This window comes from Phoca vitulina, unplaced genomic scaffold (assembly GCF_004348235.1).
Source record: "Phoca vitulina isolate PV1807 unplaced genomic scaffold, GSC_HSeal_1.0 scaffold33, whole genome shotgun sequence".
NCBI classification, from domain to species: domain Eukaryota; kingdom Metazoa; phylum Chordata; class Mammalia; order Carnivora; family Phocidae; genus Phoca; species Phoca vitulina.
Genome location: NW_022589736.1, coordinates 2,487,675 through 2,509,459, shown reverse-complemented (window position 1 = coordinate 2,509,459; position 21,785 = coordinate 2,487,675). Strand labels below are relative to the sequence as shown.

The following is a 21,785-nucleotide window of genomic DNA, read 5'->3' as shown; positions in this document are numbered from 1 at the left end:
CTCACTGACAGGTCCAGAGCTGACAAATCAATAGCCACAGCAAGTAGATTAGCGGTTGTCTAGGGCTGGTGTCAGGGGGATTGACTGCTAATGGGTACCCCGGCTTCCTTCGGGAGTGATGAAATGTTCTAAAACTATGCAGTGATCAACTACAGAGCATAACATCGTGCAGTTATTAAAAACCACTAAACTGTACACTTTAAAGTAGTTAACATGTTGAATTTTATGTTTTAACTCAATCTAAAAAAATCTATACAGGGGTGCCCAGGTGGCTCAGTTGTTAAGCATCGGGCTCCGCGGGGAGCCTGCTTCTCCCTCTCCCACTCCCTCTGCTTGTGTTCCCTCTCTCGCTGTGTCTCTGTCAAAAAAACAAAATCTTTAAAAAATCTGCCTACAATATAATAAAAGTACATTTTTGGGCCCCTCTCCAAAAAATCAGATGGGGAGATGGGGCAATAACCTGTTTTAAGTCCTCCCAAATACTTCTGATGCCTGACTCAACTGTCCCAGTCTTTCCTGAGCAGGGCCACAGGCAGGTCCCAAACCCCACTGTGGCCACCATCCCACTACTAGGTGAGAGTCCCTTCCAAAGCACTGTGGTGCACATCCCCTCTCCCACTTGCTCCAATCACAGCTGGGTACCACCTCACACAGGGCACTCCCAGCTCCCAGGCAAACCCAAGTGCCCCCCACTATCCTAGGGAGAATCTCCACATATCCACAGGACACAGTGGGTGTGTCCCCAAGGTTGGGCCCCACTGGGGATCCTATGGGCTCCCATGCAAGCTGCAGGGCCAGCACAGTCCCGCCAGCCCTCCCTTCACCAGCCTGTAGTTCTGGGCCTGGCTAGAGACCCCATTTTGAGTCTGGAGGGTGGCCCCAGAAGTCCCACCCACTGTGGCCAAAAGACCCCTCCTCCAGGGCAGCTGGGGGCCTCTATGCACTTAGGAGATGCCACAGTCTACGCTAGGTGCTGGTCAAGATGTCCTCCTCTACTGGAGAGAAGCAAGGTGTGTGTATGCGGTGGTGGTGGGGGGACCTCAAGAGCCTGACTCCACCATGATCTTAAAGCCCTGGAGGATCTACACCTGTTGGCCTGACCCACCCAAATCTCAGGGATTGCAACTGCCTCCTGACCTGCATCCCTGCTTCTCTCTATATAAACAAATATTTCCCACATTTTCATATTCTTCAAGAGGACTCAGGGTGGCGTGGTGACCTCTCTGCCCCCAGCCCCCTTATGATTTATGGGTGACTTCCTCTAGGCACCCTCCACATCCCCGTCTGGGAGCTCTCCTCTGCTGGAACCCAACCAGGGTGAGCTATGGGGTCCTCGGAGTGTTGTGCATGGCCTCCGTCCATCTGACCTCCTCCTCTCCACTCACCCAGGACCATGTGTCCACTACACTCCTACACACAGGAGAATGGGCAGTACTTGAAACCCATGAGGCTCAGAGGTCTGGGGTGCACCAGGGACAGGTGGGTGCCTCTAGCAACAAGGTTGGAAGAGCCAAGCACAAGAGCTCAAGACCACCTGCTCCTAGACAGAGTGAGAACACCCAGGTGTGGGGGGAGCATGTGCAGCTTCCAGGCATCCTACAACTGTCTCAAACTCAGCCTTACCTTTGTGGCTGACACCTCATTACTACTCCTAAGTCCAGGGATGTCTTCACTCTGCCTTTTCAAAACCACTCCTCCATGGATGGTGGTGATGGCTGCACAACACATGAACACACTTAATAATGGTTGAAATGGTAAGTTTTGTGTATTTTACTAGTTTTTTTTTTTTTTTTTTTAAAGTCCACCCCTCCAGGAGATGAGGGATGGAGGCGGGAGGTCCTTCTGTCATCCTGGCTCTGAGCTGCGCACCCTCATGCTGCCTTACCTGGGGTGTGTTCTGCCTGCTTCAGCCCAGGCAGCCAAACAGTCATGCACCCACAATCTCAGGCCTCATCCCCTTTGCCCCTCCCCTCCTTAGGACCACCCTTAACCCATTCATGGCTTTGCACCAACCTGCATCTACTTCCCAAACCCTAGAGGACACACCTCTACTCAACAAGCTTGGGGTCTACTCTACCTACCAAGCAGGTGTGAAAAGAAGAGATCCCTGTTACCCTTTTCAGAAGGGCTCATTTTGGTCTCTTAGTAAAATGTGACAGAATAGCTGAGAGCATGGGTACCACCACCAGGCTCTCTTGAGTATGCGTCAAACTACAACCTGACCCAAATCAGCATCTCCCGCCTCTGAGGACCTTGTGGCTGCCATGTGGATGTTGTCCAAAGGCCTGTCTTTGTCCTTAAGTAACTCCCAAAGGGGAAGCTGCAGTGTTGTTCACTGGAGCCAGGCTGAGGCTGCGCTAACAGCAGACTAGATGGGCAGCCCTTCCTAAAGAAGCGGATGTGGAATGGGGCACCTCCCTCCTCCCCAGCGGAGCCTGCTGTGGTCTACACCGAGGGGTGGAGCTGTGCAGCCCAGAGAGCAGACAGCACATTGCACGCCAGATGGTCAGGGCAGGGCGGCAGGCATTTCAGATGCCAACAGTCAAAGGGAGTCTAACATTAAGTCATAATTTCTGAGAGTGAGCTTGCTCACCAAGAACATCCAGTGTGCCACCCGCTGTGGAAGGCCACGGTGAAGTCTCTAGAGCACAGCGGGACAGCAGAGACCCCACCGCAGCAGTAAGGAGGCCATCTGTCAGATTTATTTATTCCTACTCAACAGAACCCCAGAACACAGGAGCAACTCTGTACATCGCTAGAAACTCACAGCGAGCTCCAAAACAATAGAAATTGTAAACTACAAAAGATGAGTTGTATTCAGCAAATATAAAGGGTAACTTTAGGCTGTTTTGAATGTTTATCAGACTATTTACAGGCCCGGATGTAGGTTCAGATCTCGCCAGCCTCCTTTTCCTCCGACCTCCGCGAAGTTGTCTTCCCATTGGAGCTCTCCAGCCTCCAGTCAGCAGCCCCTCGCTCACTGCGCCCATGCTCCCAGGACTCCTCCCTCGGTGCCCGTTCTCTGGAGAACCTGGGAAATGAGAATCAGAGGCTCAGAGGAGGCCAGCATCCCTCTTCTGGCTGACTCCTTGAGCACCGGCAACTTGGACCCTCAACATGAGCTCAGGGAAGACCAAGACAGCACGCCCGGGGAAGCCCTTGGCAGGCAGAGGGCAGCCATCTAGTGCCCAAGCCACTACAAGGCAGTGTTCAAGCAGCTACTCAAAAGTGACATTTGTAAAGATTTCTCCTAACAGGGTAGGATTTTGCTATAACATGAGCGAAGCAAAGGACCACAAAGTGTACATGTGGAGTATGATCCATTACATAAACATAGTGGAAAAAAGGCTATAATCAAGCACACAAGGGTGCTCACAGCGCTTACCTCAAAGGATGAGTATGAGTGTTTTTTGGGTTGTTTTTCCTTAAGAAAACCACAACAGAGGTAAGCAGGGCCTGGTCAGGAAGCAAATCTCAGGGGCTCTGTGTACTGAGGGGACACTGAGCATGTGGCAGGTCACGAGGGAGTTATGCCCGTGTAACCACCTCCACAGCCTCTCAACTGTCCCAGCCCTGAATCCACCTGCTGCTCGAGCTTACAGCTCCCTATGCGCTGGGCCCCATTCATGACTCCTCAAGGCTCCAACACTGTTCCAGAGATGCCCAGCCAGGCTCCTGAACAAAAGCCCCAGACCCATCCCGACCAGGCATGGCCAACAGGCCCCAACGATAGACCCCCAGAAGACCCTGGGAACACAAAGAGAAGGGGCTCACTCCTGGTTGCAGCTACTGAAGGAGTCAGAGTAGTTACTTGTATTTCGCACTCCGGTCCCTGGAAGCCCGGCGGTGGCCCCGGCTGTGGCTGCGGGAACGGCTGCGGTGGCGCCGGTGTCTGTCTCGGGACCGGGATCGGGACGACTTTCGTCGCTCCCTGGAGGTAGATCTGGACCTCCTGCGACGCCGATCCCGGGAGCGTGACCTGCAGTGGACAACCAGAAGGCTCTGAAGGCCATGATGCCCCCTGCCAATAGCCCTTCTCTCGCAAGAAGTTCTGCTGGATGGTTCACTGGCATCTCCCCTTCCCTTCTACAAATTTACAACTGGGGTCCACAACAGTCCCATTAATTCAGAATTATGGCCCCATCCCACTGATGCTTCCGGAAAACACCTCGCCAGGAAACACCTACCATCCCACAGGCCTCAGCAGTACCTTCTGACTTCCCCTCTCATTTACAGTGGATCCCTCTGCTGCACTAAGCCCCAACCAACCTGACAACAGATAGATAGGGCCCGAGCTTGGTCCCTCACCAGCCCTGCCCACCAGATAACAAGTCTGAAGCTATAAAAGATAACTAATAAGGAAAAATTCATGTGGAACGGTGCCTGGGGGGCTCAGTCAGTTAAGTGACTCTTGGTTTCGGCTCACGTTGTGATCTGAGGGTCACGAGATCGAGGTCCACGTCAGGCTGCACGCATAGGGCAGCATCTGCTTGGGACTCTCTCCCCCTCCCTTTGCTCCCCACTGCTGCACGCGCATGCAGGCATACACACTCTCAAATAAGTAAATCTTAAAAAAGAAAAAATGTGGGGGGAGAAAAAAGACAAAAAATGTGGGGGGAGAAAAGGGCATCTGAGAATATGTTAATGGATCTGGAAACCTACCTCCTTCGATCTCTGGTTCTTGATCCAGACCTAAAATGAAAAAAGAAAGAAAAAGAGAAAAAAAGGATGGGCAATTTCCCCCAAACAGCCCACCCCACAGTCTACAAGGTGAAGCCAAATCCTACTTCCCACCGAGTCGGCTCACCCATTCTCAGGCCCCAGGTCCAGGTGTCAATGCTCACAGCATGAGGCCAGCCCCCAACCCCCAGGGGTCAAATGCTACACTCTGAGTTCAACAACTGGCTCGTCAAAGTCACTTGCACAGCTATGCAGACTGTCACACAGCAGATGCAAGGCTGGACAGGATCTAAAGTCACCAAAGGACACCAAAGTTAAAGCAAAGCCAAAATCTCAAGTTCCAGACACAGGTTCACTGCTAGGTGAGGGTCACATGACCTCCTTGGAAACTATATAACCAACCAGCAATCCAAGAAATACACAATACAATGAGTTCTCATTTTACACCCTGTTCTTTTTTTTTTTTTTTTAAGATTTTATTTATTTATTTGACAGAGAGAGACACAGCGAGAGAGGGAACACAAGCAGGGGGAGTGGGAGAGGGAGAAGCAGGCTTCCCGCAGAGCAGGGAGCCCGATGCGGGGCTCGATCCCAGGACCCTGGGATCATGACCTGAGCCGAAGGCAGACGCCCAATGACTGAGCCACCCAGGTGCCCCATTTTACACCCTGTTCTACAGCAAAAATTAACAAGATCACTAGCAAAATGTGCTGAGGGGGATGTGACAGAAGATGTTCACACAACATGCATCTAAAGGATGATCTGATAGTTTTTTGTAAAGCAATTTTTCCAACACCTACTAATATTTATATATTAAATTCCTTTGTCCTAGGAATTCTAAGAAATTTTATAAACCAATCAAACATATCAAAATAAGGATGATCACTACAGGACTCATTCAAAAATAGTTTTATAGGGGCACCTGGGTGGCTCAGTCGGTTAAGCTTCTGACTCTTGATTTTGGTTCAGGTCATGATCTCAGGGTCCTAGGATGGAGCCCTGCATAAGGCTCCACTCAGCAGGGAGTCTGCTTGAGGATTTCTTTCCCTTTGCCCCCCACCCCACGCTCTCTCTCTCTCAAATAAATAAATCTTTAAAAAACAAAATAGGGGTGCCTGGGTGGCTCAGTGAGTTGGGCATCTGCCTTCAGCTTGGGTCATGATCCCAGGGTCCTTGGATCGGGCCCCACGTCGGGCTCCCTGCTTAGTGGAGAGCCTGCTTCTCCCTCTCCTGCTCCCCCTGCTTGTACTCTCTGTCAAATAAAGAATAAAATCTTAAAATAAAACCCCAAAATTGGGGCACCTGGGTGGCTCAGATGGTTAAGAGTCTGCCTTTGGCTCAGGTCATGATCTCAGAATCCTGGGATTGAGCATCAGGCTCCGAGCTCAATGAGGAGTCTGCTTCTCCCTCTGCCCCTCCCCGTGCTCATGCTCTCACGCTCTCTTGCTCTTTAAAATAAATAAAATCTTTATTATTTTTAAAAGATTTTATTTATTTGTCAGAGAGAGAAATAGAGAGTGTGTGTGTATGCATGCACAAACAAGGGGAGTGGCAGGCAGAGGGAGAAGCAGGCTCCCCGCTGATCAAGGAGCCCAATGTGGGACTCAATCCCAGAACCCTGGGATCACAACCCGAGCTGAAGGCAGACGCTTAACTGACTGAGCCACCCAGGTGTCCCATAAGTAAAATCTTAAAAACAAAACAAAACCCACAAAAAACAAAAACAGCTTTATAGAAACTTCGTCATCAAAAACTGAAATCAGGGATGCCTTATGTGCTTTGCTTAATACATTTTTATACTGTTTGAATCTATTTTGTTTTTGTTTGAGTCTCTTTACAATCAAAATGTGTTACGTAACTAAAGTAATGAAAAGAAACACAATAAATACAATAAACACTTACTTGTTGTTTCTGAACTATACACTAATTCCTCCAGGAAAGCCCAGCTTCTGGGCCTTTCAAGGACAGTGAGCTGCACCCCATGACAGTGGGGTCCTGGCTCCAGCCTTTTCCCTGAACTCTGACCACATGTCTCCTAAGCATCTTAAACTGAGTACAGCCAGAGCCAAATCCTACTGCCCACCAACCCCTCTTCACCCTAGTACATTGCTCCCAGTGTTCTCCATCCCCTAAGTGGCAGCTCCAGGCCTGAAACCATGAGGCCAGCTCTGTTCCCCCTTTGCTTGCCTCACAACCTTGTACCAGCGAATCTTAACAGCTCTACCCCCACAACACACCAAGACCCCGCTCACCCTGTCAACTGGCACGTCCTTCACTGGGACTCTTGCTGCTTCCACCCTTACCACCTACACTCGTTCTCAGCAGGGCCCGACAACACTCAGTCAACTTCAGAGTCTGCTCAGACCTAAGGCCCTTCCCTGACGGATTTTCCCTTCAAAGTATGGCTGTGTGACAAAGCATGCCCCAGCTCCAGAGAGTGTCAGCTCCTGCCCGACTTGTTGGCTGAGCGCCGTGTCCCCAGGACCCACGAGGCGGGTCAGGGCAGAGCAGGTTCCTCTCCTGCTCCTACTGCTCAGCCCTCCCCTACACCTTCCGAGGTACAAGTGAGGTCGCCACAGCTGCGCGTGCAGCTCCGGATGACTGTCTGCACCACACAGCGCTCCTCCCAGGCCAGCCAAAACCCCGCTCTTCTGAACAGGCTGCATGTTTGCTCATTCTTCTTTTAAGGGCCACGGAGGTCCGCAGCAGACCTCAATCGCTACAAGCCAGACTGCAAGGAAGGAGCAGGGTCTCCTTGGGCATGTGTGTACTGTGGGACTCACCTCCTGCTCAGTCGCTCCTCCCGCTCTCTCTCCTCTCTCCTCCTCAGTCGATCCTGATTTCTCTTCTCCTGCTTTTCAGCCACAGTTTTCTAAACAAAAAGTTGAAAAATAAGAGAAGAAAAACTTATACCAACTAGAGTATGAATGTTGTTTAACAAAGCACTTTTATGGGGCCCCTGGGTGGCTCAGTCGTTAAGCGTCTGCCTTCGGCTCAGGTCAGGATCCCAGGGTCCTGGGATCGAGCCCTGCATCAGGCTCCCTGCTCTGCGGGAAGCCTGCTTCTCCCTCTCCCACTCCCCCTTCCTGTGTTCCCTCTCTAGCTATCTCTGTCAAATAAATAAATAAAATCTTAAAAAAAAAAAAGCACTTTTACATGATCTCAATATTAGTAATTTAGAAATCTAAAAAAAACTCTTAGGAAACAAGAACATAATCACCTTTAAAGCTTCTTAATGGAAAATACACGAAAGTAATGCTTTTACAAATACATCTTATAAATTCATTGACAAACTGTATATTCTAAGAGGTGCTATGGTTCTAAGGCACAGAAATTGATCTTTCGCTTCACACCAATCCAGATAGTTTTTTACCCAAAGGAGATTCCACACACTTTACTGTAAAAAAACCCACATGTATGACCAAACCTATCCTGCTGCCCAGGAGTAGCCTGTCCTTGGAATGTTGAGTGCTACACTGGCTTGAGACCCAGCCTCGGTGGGAACAGCAGGCCAGGGAAGGTAGACCGTGAACACTCCACAACCGGCTGGCTTTCTTGTTTGCTTGCTTTCTTTAGTATTTTAAGTAATCTCTACACCCACCATGGGGCTAAAACTTACAGCCCCAAGATCAAGAGTCACATGCTCTACCCACTGTGCCAGCCAGGGGCACCCACAATTGGCTTTCAACACCAAGCTCAATACTTGGCTCATCAGGCTCGATGGTGAACACAACAGAAAAGACAATGTAACAGAGTGGAGGAGGCCCGGAGAAACTCCACTGTGGAACACTACTGACACAGCTTAGCTCAAAGCACTAGGTCCAGTCTACATACTCCCACCCCATATCAACCCAAACCCTTTATTTATTTTTTTTAAAGATTTTATTTATTTGACAGAGATAGACACAGCAAGAAAGGGAACACAAGCAGAGAGAGTGGGAGAGGGAGAAGCAGGCTTCCCGCCGAGCAGGGAGCCCGATGTGGGACTCGATCCCAGGACTCTGGGATCATGACCTGAGCCGAAGGCAGACGCTTAACGTCTGAGCCACCCAGGCGCCCCTCAACCCAAAGCCTTTTGATGTCTGCACCTCTCTGCTGATGGAATGAAGCCCTAAGGTGGAGTAAAGTAGGTCCAGGGAGACAAAGGGTCACCAGTCTACCATGAAGGATAACCCTATATCTCAGTGCAAACTGGAGCCAGGCCCCTGAACAAAAGGGTATAGCAAGGACTGAGGGAGAGGGGCCAGCTATCCTCCTCAAAGCACTCACAAGGTGAGAGAGCCCTCCTGTCTGGAGCCTCTGGTTCTCCACCCCTGGCTTCACTTGTCCTGGATCCGAGCAGGCACACAAGGATGAACACATTAAGGTTAAGGATGGGAGTTTCAGCCCCTCAACTTACATGCAGACTCTTCGTAAAGAGGATGTGACCGAGCACAGGGCTATGGTCTGGTATTAACTCCTTTGCAAACCTCTCTACTTCCTAGACACTGTCCTTCCACCCCTAAGAAAGAAGGCCTTGCCTCCCTATTACCTGGGTGTGTGGCCTGGTGGTATGAGCACCTCTGGAACAACTGTAAGTGAAGCCATCTCTGATTAGGACCCAGAACTCTCACCCTCCTGATTGTTTAGAGGTGCACTTCCAAACATGTTTTCAGTTGTTAGTTTAATAGCCATTATCAAAAGCTGTAATATATTTGTGTTGTTTTAGTCAACTTTGTACAACTCACACTGCAAAGATAAAGCATGCTTTCTCGATCTAGTTAATACTAAGTTCTTTAAAGGCGCGCCTGGCTGGCTCAGCCAGTACAGCAATGTGGCTCTTGATCTTGGGGTTTTAAGTTTGAGTCCCATGTTGCGTGTAAAGATTACTGAAAAATAAAATCTTAAAAAAACCAAAAACTTGTTCTTAAGATTTCAGGAGAAAAAATTTCAATATAGTCTCATCTCTGTTGGAGAAATATGTGTTAATAAAATAAAAGGCTTTTCGGTATAAAAAAATATCAAAACTAGGGGCACCTGGGTGGCTCAGTCTTTGGCTCAGGTCATGGTCTCAGGGTCCTGGGATCGAGCCCCGCATCAGGCTCCCTGCTCAGCGAGAAGCCTGCTTCTCCCTCTCCCACTCCCCCTGCTTGTGTTCCCCCTCTTGCTTTGTCTCTGTCAAATAAATAAAATCTTAAAAAAAAAAAAAAAAAAAACCAAAACTAAATTATGGGGTGCTATGAAATGGAAATACAATTTAAAGGAGAAATGGAAGGGGCGCCTGGGTGGTTCAGTTCATTAAGCATCTGATTGGCTCAGGTCATGAGCTCTGGGCTCTGTGCTCAGTGGAGAGTTTACTTGGGGATTCTCTCTCTCCCTCTGCCCCTCCCCCTGCTCACGCACATGCTCCTTCTCTCAAATAAATAAATCTTAAAAAAAAAAAAAAAAAGAAAGGAAGAAGAAATGTGTAACAGAGTGTATCACTTCCCAAAATCCTATTGGGAGCACAGGAACAAACTGTGTTAAGACCAGTGGCTGCCACCCCAGCTCCACTCCCAGTGCCAAGTTCACACCTCACCTACTGGCAACCCCTCCTCACGTGCAGGGCTCTGCCCCCTGCTCCTTCTAGGGGCACACAAGGCCCTCCACCTTGATTGCTGCAGTGTCCCAGTCAAGTGCCATGCGTCTTTCCACCAAATTTCATGTGTCTGGAGGGAAGACCTGCATAGTTCCCAGCACCCCATCCCAGTGGCCCCTATACACAGCAGGGAGGACTCCACCAGTCTGAAAAATAATTCAAAGTATCTGAAACATGCTCACCCATCCTTCTAAGCGTTCCAGACCCAAGATAAGTTTTAGAGTCTAACCCAGGAAACTGAGGAGCCTTGAGGAAGAGACAAAGGTGGGCAGTGGTGAAGCAGTGCTATCCAAAAAACTCCACCATGTTCTCGTCCTTCCAAGGAGGCTCTTTAAAGGCAAGGGCCAGGAAGTGTGATCTTCTGTCTAGCCTAACCACTCTCCACGCATCCGCCTCTGCCAAAGGAGAAAAACGAGACTACGGGCTCTTCCCATCTCCAACCAAAAGTTATTTCAGAGGTGTGTGAGAGCTCTCTGTACCAGAGGACTAGACTCTGCGTTTTTTTCCTGCAAACAAGTGCAGACTAGTCACTTTGGATTCTGAGACCTTTGTTCTCTTGGGTGAATGAAGTGATAAAATCTGAATATTTCACAATAAAACTCAAAGACATGTTCTTAGAAAAGATCAAAACAGCAGTGCCTGGGTGGCTCAGTCAGTTAAGTGTCTAAAGTCGCGTCATGGTCTCAGGGTCCTGGGAGCGAGCCCCACGTCAGGCTCCCTGCTCAGCGGGGAGTGTGCTTGTCCTTCTGCCCCGCCCCCATTTGTGCGCACTCTCTCTCAAGTAAATAAATAAATTCTTAAAAAAAAACAGAAAAGATCAAAACACAAGGTTTTCTAGAAGTTAATACAAAGACATCACAAGACTTCTTGGGTTTCTCCAGAAACAACATATTAACGTACCCTCAGCTGATCAAGCTTCTCTCGGATCTGAATGAACCCCAAGTGTAACTTGCCCCCGAAGTGGTCCGCAAGACGACGGTCATTGTCGTGGAGACCAAGGTAGGCCGAACAGACCTCACAGACACGCAGCTTCTGCTGTTGAAAACTGGATGCAGGCATGGAATTTCTGTATTCTTCCTGGACAGTGGGAACAGAGCAATGAAAATGAGGTACACAGAACCACAACTAAATATTCAACCCCCAAAATGGAAATATTTGAAGGGACTATAGATGTGACTTTTAAATAAACAAAAAATGGATCATTTACAAACTTCAGATATTTGTAACTGACTCTATTTCCATCGTTTATTTACAAAATGAACTAACAATCATGATTTCAAAGCAATAAGGAACATTCAAAATTCTCAGACAAGCAGGATGCTGTCTGTTCTCAGAGGCCAGCAGGGAAGGCAGGTCTTAGTTACACGCAGTGGAGAGCTCTAGGAGGACCAGAGGAACAAGGGTGACTCTTCAAAAGGGGCCCTCAAAAAAACAAAGCACAAAAACCAAACCAAATAAACAGACAAAACACACAAGAGCCACTCATGGAGACTGTGTTCCAACGTCCAGGAAGTTGTATGCCAACTCTGCCCTAAAAGCTAAAATTTGGACACACAAATACATTAGACACTCTCTTCAAAAAAGAATGTGTCCGACAGAACGAGCAAAACACACCCCCTCCGGCACCCACTCTAGTCAGAATGGATGAAATACAGAAGAAATGAAGTAGTAAGACATGGTTCCTGGTGCTGGTGCCAAAGTCAAAACACGCCTCTAAGACCCAGATTTTTTTTTTTTTTTTTAGATTTTATTTATTTATTTGACAGAGAGAGAGACAGCGAGAGAGGGAACACAAGCAGGGGGAGTGGGAGAGGGAGAAGCAGGCTTCCCGCCGAGCAGGGAGCCCGATGCGGGGCTCGATCCCAGGACCCTGGGATCATGACCTGAGCCGAAGGCAGACGCTTAACCGACTGAGCCACGCAGGCGCCCCTCTAAGACCCAGATTTAAGAAATGCATTCCACGGGGCGCCTGGGTGACTCAGACATTAATGTTAAACATCTGTCTTCAGCTCAGGTCATGATCTCCAGGTCCTAGGATCGAGCCCCACATCAGGCTCCAGGCTGGCTCAGTGGGGAGTCTGCTTCTCCCTCCCCCTCTGCCTCTCCCCGTGCTTGGGCTCTGTCTGTCTCTCTCTCAAATGAATTAAAAAAAAAAAAAAAAATGCATTCCAACAGTCACTGGTCCTTATTTAAAGGGATCTTCCATGGGACACCTGGGTGGCTCAGTTGGTTAACCATCTGCCTTTGGTTCAGGTCATGATCTTGGGGTCCTGGGATCGAGTCCGGCATCAGGCTCCTTGCTCAGTTGGGAGCCTGCTTCTCCCTCTGCCTGCCGCTCCCCCTGCTTGTGTGCGTGCCCTCTCTGACAAATAAATAAAATCTTTTAAAAAATTTTAAAAAGGGGAGCCTGGGTAGCTCAATTGGTTAAGCATCTGCCATTGGCTCGGGTCATGATCCCGGAGTTCCGGGATCGAGCCCTACATCGGGGTCCCCGCTCAGCAGGGGGGTCTGCTTCTCCCTCTGCCCTTCACCCCCCTTGTGCACACTCTATCTCAAATAAATAAAATCTTTTTAAAAAATTAAAAAAAAATAAAGGGGTATTCCATTAATTCATTCAAAATTCCCTAGCAAATGCAGATTAAGATACCACATGACTCACTAAACCGGCAAAGACATAAACAAAGATGCACTCTCATACACTGCTAGTAGACTACGTACGTTGGCGCAACCCACAGGGAGTGCAACTGAATTATCTGTGAAAGCCAGACAGGTGTGTGCCATTTCCAGGAATGTATCCTAGAACATGCTCATACATGTGCCAGCAAGGAAGTGCAAGGACACTTGCTGTGAACGGTCTGTGAAGATGAGAAACCACTAACGCCCTAGAAAACCACCAACAGATAGTCACATGTTCATGAAACAGAACCCTACAGCAAGAAACTGAAGGAAATTGTATATAGCAACAAGCAGAGACCTCACAAACAGTGGTGAGTGAATAATGCAAGCGAGAAAGACATACACAGCATTTATGGGAGATTTTTTTAAAAGCACAAAGCGCGCACGCAAGCACACAGTTTACGGGCAGCACACACATGTAATAAAGGGTAAAGACAGAACGGAATGCACACTAATGTCTGCATTAGTGACAGGAGGGACAGGAGGAGGCTGGAGAGGGAAACACTGGGAACCTGAATTTCCATTATGATGTGCTACAGCTTTTATTAAAGAGAAAAAACAATAAAATCTTTAAAAAAAAAGAGGGGGGGGGGGCCCGGGTGGCTCAGTTGGGTTAGCCAAAGGCCTTGCGCTCAGGTCATAATCCTGGAGTCCCGGGATCGAGTCCCACATCGGGCTCCCTGCTCAGCGGGGAGTCTGCTTCTCCCTCTGATCCTCCCCCCTCTCATGCTCTCTGTCTCCCATTCTCTCTCTCAGATAAATACATAAAATCTTAAAAAAAAAAAAAAAAAAAAAAAGAGAAAAAACAAAACCAAAATCCTTAGGCAAAAATGACAAATATGGTGGACCCATAAATATTTGTGATATTCTATCCCTTTCTGTAATTTTGAAACTTCAACTACCACCCTCTAATTTCTTTCAAAATAAACTCTAATTATGCTGAGTGGAAAAAAACAAAACAAAACAAAACACAACAGTCTCAAAAAGGTACGTACTGTATGACTCCATTTATATAACATTCTTAAAATGACCAGAATATAGAGATGCAGGAGATTCGTAGTTGCCAGGGGCAGAGAAGTGGACGTGGCTACAGAAGGGTCATGGGAGGGATCTTAGTGGTGATGGATATTCCGTATCGTGACTGTCAACATCCTATTATATTGTGCTATGGTTTTTCAAGATGTTATCACCACGGGAAACTGGATAAAGGGCACATGGGATCTCTCTGTATTATTCCTTGAGACTACTGAACATTCATGCCTGCTGAGAGCAGAAAGGAACTCACAGGTGCCACACCACCAGAGATCAGCATGGCGGAGGCCTCCCCAACACCATCCTGTCTTGCCCAGTGGTTTTAAGGAGGTGGTGCTGCCTCCTGGGGGCACTCTCAGTGATGGGGATGGAGGACAATGGCTGGGGTAAGGATGCTACGAGTCCTGGACATGAACACCCATGCATCCCACATCCTGCTCCTGTCTGGGCTGTCTAAAGACATCCACATGATGAACCCCTCATCTACAATCATTTACACCCCCATACAAATCTCTGAGCCATCCCAGGGATTTCTGGTGTCTGTTCTGGTCTTGGAAGCATGAAGGGCTGGGCCTCAGGGTGCACCAAGAAGCCACAGAGCTTCCCTCCTGACTCTCTGGCCTTTCTGGTACAGCAGTCAGCAACCCAAGGAGCCTGACTCTGTTCTACATATAATCATGTATTTTCCACTTCAGTAGAAAGGAGTTTAGATTCTATGTTAAGGATTTATATACATGACTTACATAAGACTTCATCTCTACCCAGGCTCCCTGACCCCACCACCCTAATAACCTTCTCAGCCTGTGGGTCTGAGCTAAGGGCACTTCCAGGATCACTCCACCTGGAGACCCCTGGCAACACAAAGTCACTCTCAAACTCAGACCCCATTTCTTTTGAGCACCTATCTTCATGTGAATGAATCTTATCCATCTGTTCACATACCCTTCTGTCTGTATCCCCTGCCAACTCCAGCAGGGTCTCCATGAGGAGGGCCTCCTCTGGTGTGCTCACAGCTAAAAACTATCTGGGGCGCCTGGCTGGCTCAGTTGGTTAACCATCTGCCTTCGGCTCACGTCATGATCCCAGGGTCCTAGGATTGAGCCCCGTGTTGGACTCCCTGTTCGGCAGGAAGTCTGCTTTTTCCTCTCCCTCTGCCTTCCCCCACCTACTCATGCTCTCTCTTGCTCTGCTCTCTCAAATAAATAAAATCTTTAAAAAGAAAAAAGAAAAACAACAACTAAAAACTATCTGGCACACAGCTGGAGCTTAATAAGCATTTACTCCGGGAATACAACCATCCCCGCCTCCCTCTGACTCTACTGTTCCCACCATTCTCAAAGCCTATGTGAGCCATTTCCAGTTCCAGTGGTAAGGACTTGAGAGCCAGAGCACATCTAATGGATAAAATAATCTGGAAGAAAATGGCTGTCAACAATACAAACACTGAGTCCCTGACTCAGTTTCTTCACCACCCTGCCAGTGTGTCCTGGCCTGGTACCCTAGCTGACACCACTTGGATGCTACCCTCAATCTGCACAGGTTCTCTACCAGAGATGCAGTGTCACCAAGAACACGCAGGTTTTGTTCTTTAGGGCAATCTGCACTACCACTCTGGCCCACTCACGCCAGTTGAGTGACCACCACAGCCCAGCAAACCCCTACAGAGCCAGAGGACCAGAGAGTAAACGACACCACTCTAGTGACTCTTCAACGCTCAGGACTGTGCTCTGCATATGGATGTTATGCTCAGGGCTGGCAAGTGACGGGTCTGATGTCACACTAGGGTTACAGGGGACACAGCAAAGGCACAAACCCAAGTACGTGCACACTCTAAATCCTACAACCCTGTCCACATAGCACCCTATTTCCAACTTCTTCCCAATATTCAAAAAATGGAATAGTTTAATTTTAGCCCAAACAGTCAACATTTAGGGGTTACTACGTTTCCTCTTTCTTGAAGACATTTTCCCACCAACCTCAGCTTCTTTTTTCTTTGCACGGACTTTCTCCACTTCCATAAGAATCTTCTGGGATTCATCCACATTTCCCTCAGCTCCCAGTTGCTCAGCTTTAGCAAGAAGTTTTCCTATTTCTTCATTCAACTCATGTACTTTTTCTGCCTGAAAGAAGACAACAATCAGGTAAGCAAACATCTAAAACCAAAAGATCTTAACACAGAGACAATGAGTGTTTCTCTTGCTGTACTTCTGCTCTGTTCTACGAAAATTAAATGGAATAGCCAAGATCCTTGCAGGTTCACAAGCAAACTGTAACAATTCTGACATCTTTACTGGCATCGCTGAGATTCTGACCTTAAACTAAACCTGCGTGTTGCATTCCAGTAAGAGCAGCATCATGCCTGTCACTTCCAACATGGTGGCCAGGGTCATCATGGTCACTTTCTAGGCTGTCTCTTCTCATGTCTTCTATCACAACTCAACCTTCTGGGTAGGGGCCATAAAATGTCCAGGATTAAATGCATAAACTTGTACCGTAAGCAAAATGCCTAATCATTTGGGATTTAATTCTAGAAATAAGGTAGCAACTACACATATCCTAAGCAATCCTTTTATAAAACTGAGAGAAAAGGACACTGAAGAGACTCATCAGCTGCACTCAAAATCGGGGAACAGAAGGAGGATGTGCTGATAGGCCAATGACACACAGATGTATCTTCTTCATTCTTCAGGACAGCTGCACCACAGTCTAACCATTTCCCAACTAATTGTCTCCATTTCCTGTTTTATCTGGGGGTATTAAAAAAAAAAAAACAAAAAAAACTGGGGGACAGACAGGCAGCTCCTGGGGGTGGAGAGCTTGCTGACAGCCTTCTCTCCTTACTGAGAAGCACCGAGGCAGCAAGGACTGTCCACCCCAAAGACGCAGAGTCAGTGCTAATGGTAAGCTGTTAGCCAGTTGGCAGGCTGGTTTTTACCAGACACTGATTTGCACACACAACTCGAGAAAGTCTCTCAGGCATACCTTCGCAGAAACTTCTGCACTGATCTCCTCTTGGGTCTCTGCCAGCCGCTTCTTGGCAAGCTCAGTTCTCCGATCACACTCAGCAATAAAGGACTCCAAGTGATCCATCGCCTAGCTCAGGAGAAGCAGAGAGCTATGATCAGTTAAGAGTAAGGTCTTGGAACCCATCAATTCAATAGGACATACACTCCTGGGTTGGTTTCTTAAAGCCTGTAAGTTCAGTGGGAAGATCTTAAACTACACTACAGCTAGCACATCCATAATCAAATTAAACCAAGGGGCTTTGTTAAACCAAGTGATCATTCAGAAGCATGGTCTTCTCATCTGATCTATTTATTCCTAAAAGTTGTAAAAGGACCCCCATCCCTCGATAACATTTCCCGGATTTTTTTTGGCCATAATTAGTAGCGTTCTCTGTGGGGAAGCAAATGCTGGACTGAGACTAGTATCGGAGGCCCTCTTCTGGTGAGCTGTGGGGGGTGCGGATCATGTACTCACTGGTCTGTGTGAGCCACGTAAATATTATTCCCCCATGTTCTGAGGGTAGAGATCCCCCTTCCACCTCAAAACAAAACAACAGAACAAATATTACTGAGAGTTGTGAGCACGGGTCGTTATTGCCTGTCTAAAGTAGCAGGAGAACTGGTAACTACTTCCCCAAAGAGATAAAGGGAAAGAAACTCTAGAAATCTATCTGCTCACTCTGAAGACTTATGGGGGAAACACGAAAACACTAATGAGCTGCTTCACATGTGTCAGGCAGTTAATTTGCCAGGACCAGTCAAAGGCCCCAGCATAACCTCAGATAGACCTACAACTAGGATATCTGCCAGGCTACGACCGGTGATTGGCAAGCAGCACCTCCTAAGTTACACCCGTTAGTGCACTCGCAAATGTTGGCATTGTGTTAAGTGTGACAGCAAGGGAATTTAGCACAGGATGACAGGACTGCATCATGTGATCTATCACCAAAAAATACAGAAGAAAAAACTTTGGGTGGAGATGATATAAAGCAGATGAAGGTTACGCCAACAGACCAAGTGGTGATAATCTATGTCCCTCCGCCCAAAGATGGCCAGAGAGAGCAAGTCAGCTGTTAAGAAAGCACTCTACGAGGATCAGTGTGACACTGGAATGGACGACAGGGTTAGGGTCTCCTCCAGAAATCTTAAATACTCTTTTCAAATAAATGCATACTTGGACATAGGTCAAGACAGAGAATAGGCTCTCTGACAGTGCCTAGCCCCACAGGGTGCTGGAGAAAGGCTAAAGCATAATCACCCACTGAGGCCAACTCCCAATTTCACTCCATAATTTTGGAATTCAGGACCTCTTTCCTGTTGTTGGACATCCAAATATTCCCTGATAAACATTTCTATGTTCAAATCAATCAGGAAAGCAAACGATCAGCATCTGTCTGCATGCACCATACTTCCTGGAAAGACACAGAGTTGACAATCCTGCTGACAGTGATAACTAACCAAGATCAAGGTGCCGGCAAGCTGATACAGGTCACATGCCTCCTGTGAGGGACAATGGATCCTAGAAGACCACCCTCATATGCCCCAGGTTCACCCACACAGAGGTACTGAGTCTATGGTGCAGTGTTCTTCTGTTATCTACCCAAACAGAGTGATTTCACACCTGAGACAGACCCACAAATCCACTCATCAGGGTTGAAGACAAGTGGGTGACATGGGACACCTTGACCAATTAAAGCAACCAGCGGCAGCTTCAGCAGAACCCTAATCAGCTACAGACTCAGACATCTGATATGCTAAAAACTAAATGGTAACTTCACAACACAGAATAGGCAGACCACAGAGACATCTTTTAACTGCCACATTCTTTAAAAGATGGCACTCTGGAGGTGCCTGGGTGGCTCTGTCGGTGAAGCGTCTGCCTTTGGCTCAGGTCATGATCCCAGGGTCCTGGGATCGAGTCCCTCATTGGGCTCCCTGCTCAGTGGGGAGCCTGCTTCTCCCTCTCCCTCGCTCATGCTCTCTCTCAAATAATAAAAAATAACAATCTTAAAAAAGATGGCACTCTGTTCTACTGCCCCTTCTCCTGTTCAATGTGCTTGTCAATTTCAGATAGAGTCCTAAAATATATCAAAGAGGAGAGGTTTAAATAATTTTTTTTTTTTAAACGTATTCAAGTCGGGGTGCCTGGATGGCTCAGTGAGTTACACATCTGCCTTCAGCTCAGGTCATGATCCCGGGGTCCTGGGATCGAGCCCCGCATTGGGGCCCCCTGCTCAGTGGGGAGCCTGCTTCTCCCTCTCCCTCAGCAGCCCCCACCCCTGCTCATGCTTTAAAATCTAAAAAAAAAAAAAAAAAAAGAGTATTCAAGTCTAAAAATTAAGTCCTAATCACAACCTACCATTTACTAGAAAGTCACCCAAGCTCTACAACTTAAGGGTGGTACGATGAAACATGGACGATCGGGGATGCCTGAGCACAGCACCGGCACACAGCAGGCACGTGAGTCTCACTGCTGCTGGAGGCTGTTCGTCCACACTCAGGACTGTGCGGTGCTATTCCCAGTGTTGCCAGCCCAGCAGAAATGACACTGGCCAGAAATCAGTGAGGCTGAGATGGGCTGTCAAGGAGACTGGTCACGGTGCACATGTGCCCCCGTGCTGTGCTGCACGTCCACACGGAAACTGGAAGGTCTCCATTTCCCAGATGAAGAAACTGAGGTACAGTTTCCACACTACTAAGTGATGGCATCAGGGTACAAGCACCCTTATGGTTTGGCTCCAAAATCCCTACACTCAATGTGCACAACTCTGAGGCAGTCACCACCAGCCCAGTTCAGAGATGTACAGAAAAAGTTAAAATAACTTGCCCAAGGTCACAAAGGGGTTCTAACCCAGAACATCATCTGACTTAGGCAATGTAACTATTATACTGTACATCTGTAGACAGAAAAAGTAGGTGTAATCAGAACTAGTTTCATTTGGTATATTAAAGATAGTCTGGAAATTAGTTGATATAATGTGTAGTTTCAGAAACCTGTAAATAAAACATCACAAACCAAGACAATTTGGGGAAAAAGTTAATTGTATTTTTACTGAGTTAAAAAGAATCAGTTCTTTATATTTTCAGTATGTGGACACTAAAGAAATTGTACTGCTCTGTAACTTTTTCACAGCTTAAATTAACGTGTTAATATTGCTATTTGTTTGCCAGTGTTCAAGCTCAGAAACTTGAAATGTTATTTATACAGATAACCTAGTAGCAGACATTATATACTCTTTTCTAGGGAATTTCTGGATAAAACACTTTCAGGAAGCCAAGGCCAGGCCTTGGCATGGTCAGGCTGAGGCTGTGTTAGGCTAGAAGGAGCCAACGGTGAGGACAGGGAGGCACCTTCTCCCACATAAAACACCAGTGGTTCCACCCACCAAGCTCAAGCTGAGGGTCTAGGCAGGCAATACCTCCACAAAGAAATACCTTTCTATAACTCTGACGGGCAAAGACCCCAAAATATGGTTACTCACTGTTAGCAAAGATGTGAAGATGGGAACTCTTCTACACTGCTGGTGGGAGCATTCGCTCCGATGGATAACACCATGGTATCATCAAAACCCCAGATACCCCTCTGATCCAACAGTTCTGCATCTAGGAATCTCCCCGGCATACATGCAAACAATGCATACATGCAAACAAGGGCAATGTGTAATGCAGCACCATGATCATCAACAGGGGACTGGTCATATAAAGAAGATATCCATCGTCTGGAATGCTGTGCAGCCACAAAAAGGAATAAGGAACTCTACACAAAGATATACTAAAAAGTTAAACAAAAAAAGGAAGGGTGAGGTTAGAATAGGTGTACAAATTACCACTCGTGTAAAAGAAAAAAAAAGGAATATAGACATTCTGTCTGCCTCAGGTATCCACATAAACTCTAAAGCACACAGAAGACACTGGGTAGTTCTAGAGGCAACCAGATGACTGAAGAACAGAGCAGGAGAAAGGTTTCACATGTACCTTCTTTACTGGTAAATTCTGATCCAAGTGAAAGTTATACATGTTTTTACGTTAGTAAGAGATGCTGTAACCTCAGTGAAATAACTCATCTAGGCAACAATCCTCAAGCGCTGCTTAAAGCATCAGGTCAAAGGCTGAAGGGGACCTTGACCATCAACAGGTCAAGGCTGCCTTCAACAATGGTGCCGGCTGAGGTGATACACGAGCAGGTGCAAAGCTCTGCCTCTGAAATGTTCCCATCACAAAAGAAAAACTTAAATCTGATGATCAAGTCTCCAGATCTAACTCCTCTAAGAATTTCAAAGACAAGGGGAATCATGTTAAAAAAGACATCATGAGGCTATAATCAGCAAAATCCAGGGTATGAGACTTTTAAAAAAATTAATTTCTTCAAACAAATAGATTTAAAAAGATTTACAAAGCATTCTAACGTGTAGCCCTTATTTTGAATCCTGAGTCAAAGAAATAAAACTATAAAAGAATCCTTTCTGAAGTAATCTGGGAAATTTGAACTCTATCAGATGCTAGGAAATTACTTTTAAAGATGACTGTTTTTAGTAAAGTCCTCAAATTCTAGATGTACTATTTACAGTATTTACAGATGAAATTCTATCTTGTAGCTATAAAAAGTAATCGGGGCAGGGGGACACGTGCCTGCTTGGCTCAGTTAGAGGAGCATGTGACTCTTGATCTCAGGGTTGTGGGTTCGAGCCCCATGTTGGGTGTAGATACTACTTAAAAAATATAATTTTTTTAAAGATCTTATTTACTTGAGAGAGAGAAATCGAGTGCAAGCTGGG

At 47.2% G+C, this 21,785-nt stretch overlaps 1 protein-coding gene across 4 annotated transcripts in view; it reads right to left on the bottom strand.

The window, feature by feature from the left end:
• Positions 1-347: 347 nt before the first annotated feature.
• LUC7L (LUC7 like) overlaps positions 348-21,785 on the bottom strand; it is a 38,077-nt gene continuing 16,639 nt past the window's right edge. For 3 of the 4 annotated variants that reach the window (XM_032425689.1, XM_032425685.1, XM_032425688.1), the window contains 7 exons: positions 16,988-17,098; positions 15,982-16,125; positions 11,198-11,374; positions 7,464-7,552; positions 4,663-4,692; positions 3,812-3,979; positions 348-3,031 (listed from right to left, as the gene is read on the bottom strand). In XM_032425689.1, the coding sequence (XP_032281580.1) occupies positions 2,890-3,031; positions 3,812-3,979; positions 4,663-4,692; positions 7,464-7,552; positions 11,198-11,374; positions 15,982-16,125; positions 16,988-17,098 (861 nt within the window). In that variant the 3' untranslated portion in view covers positions 348-2,889. Of the gene's footprint in view, positions 3,032-3,774; positions 3,980-4,662; positions 4,693-7,463; positions 7,553-11,197; positions 11,375-15,981; positions 16,126-16,987; positions 17,099-21,785 lie in introns of all 4 variants that reach the window. The other variant, XM_032425687.1, reaches the window with a different exon arrangement.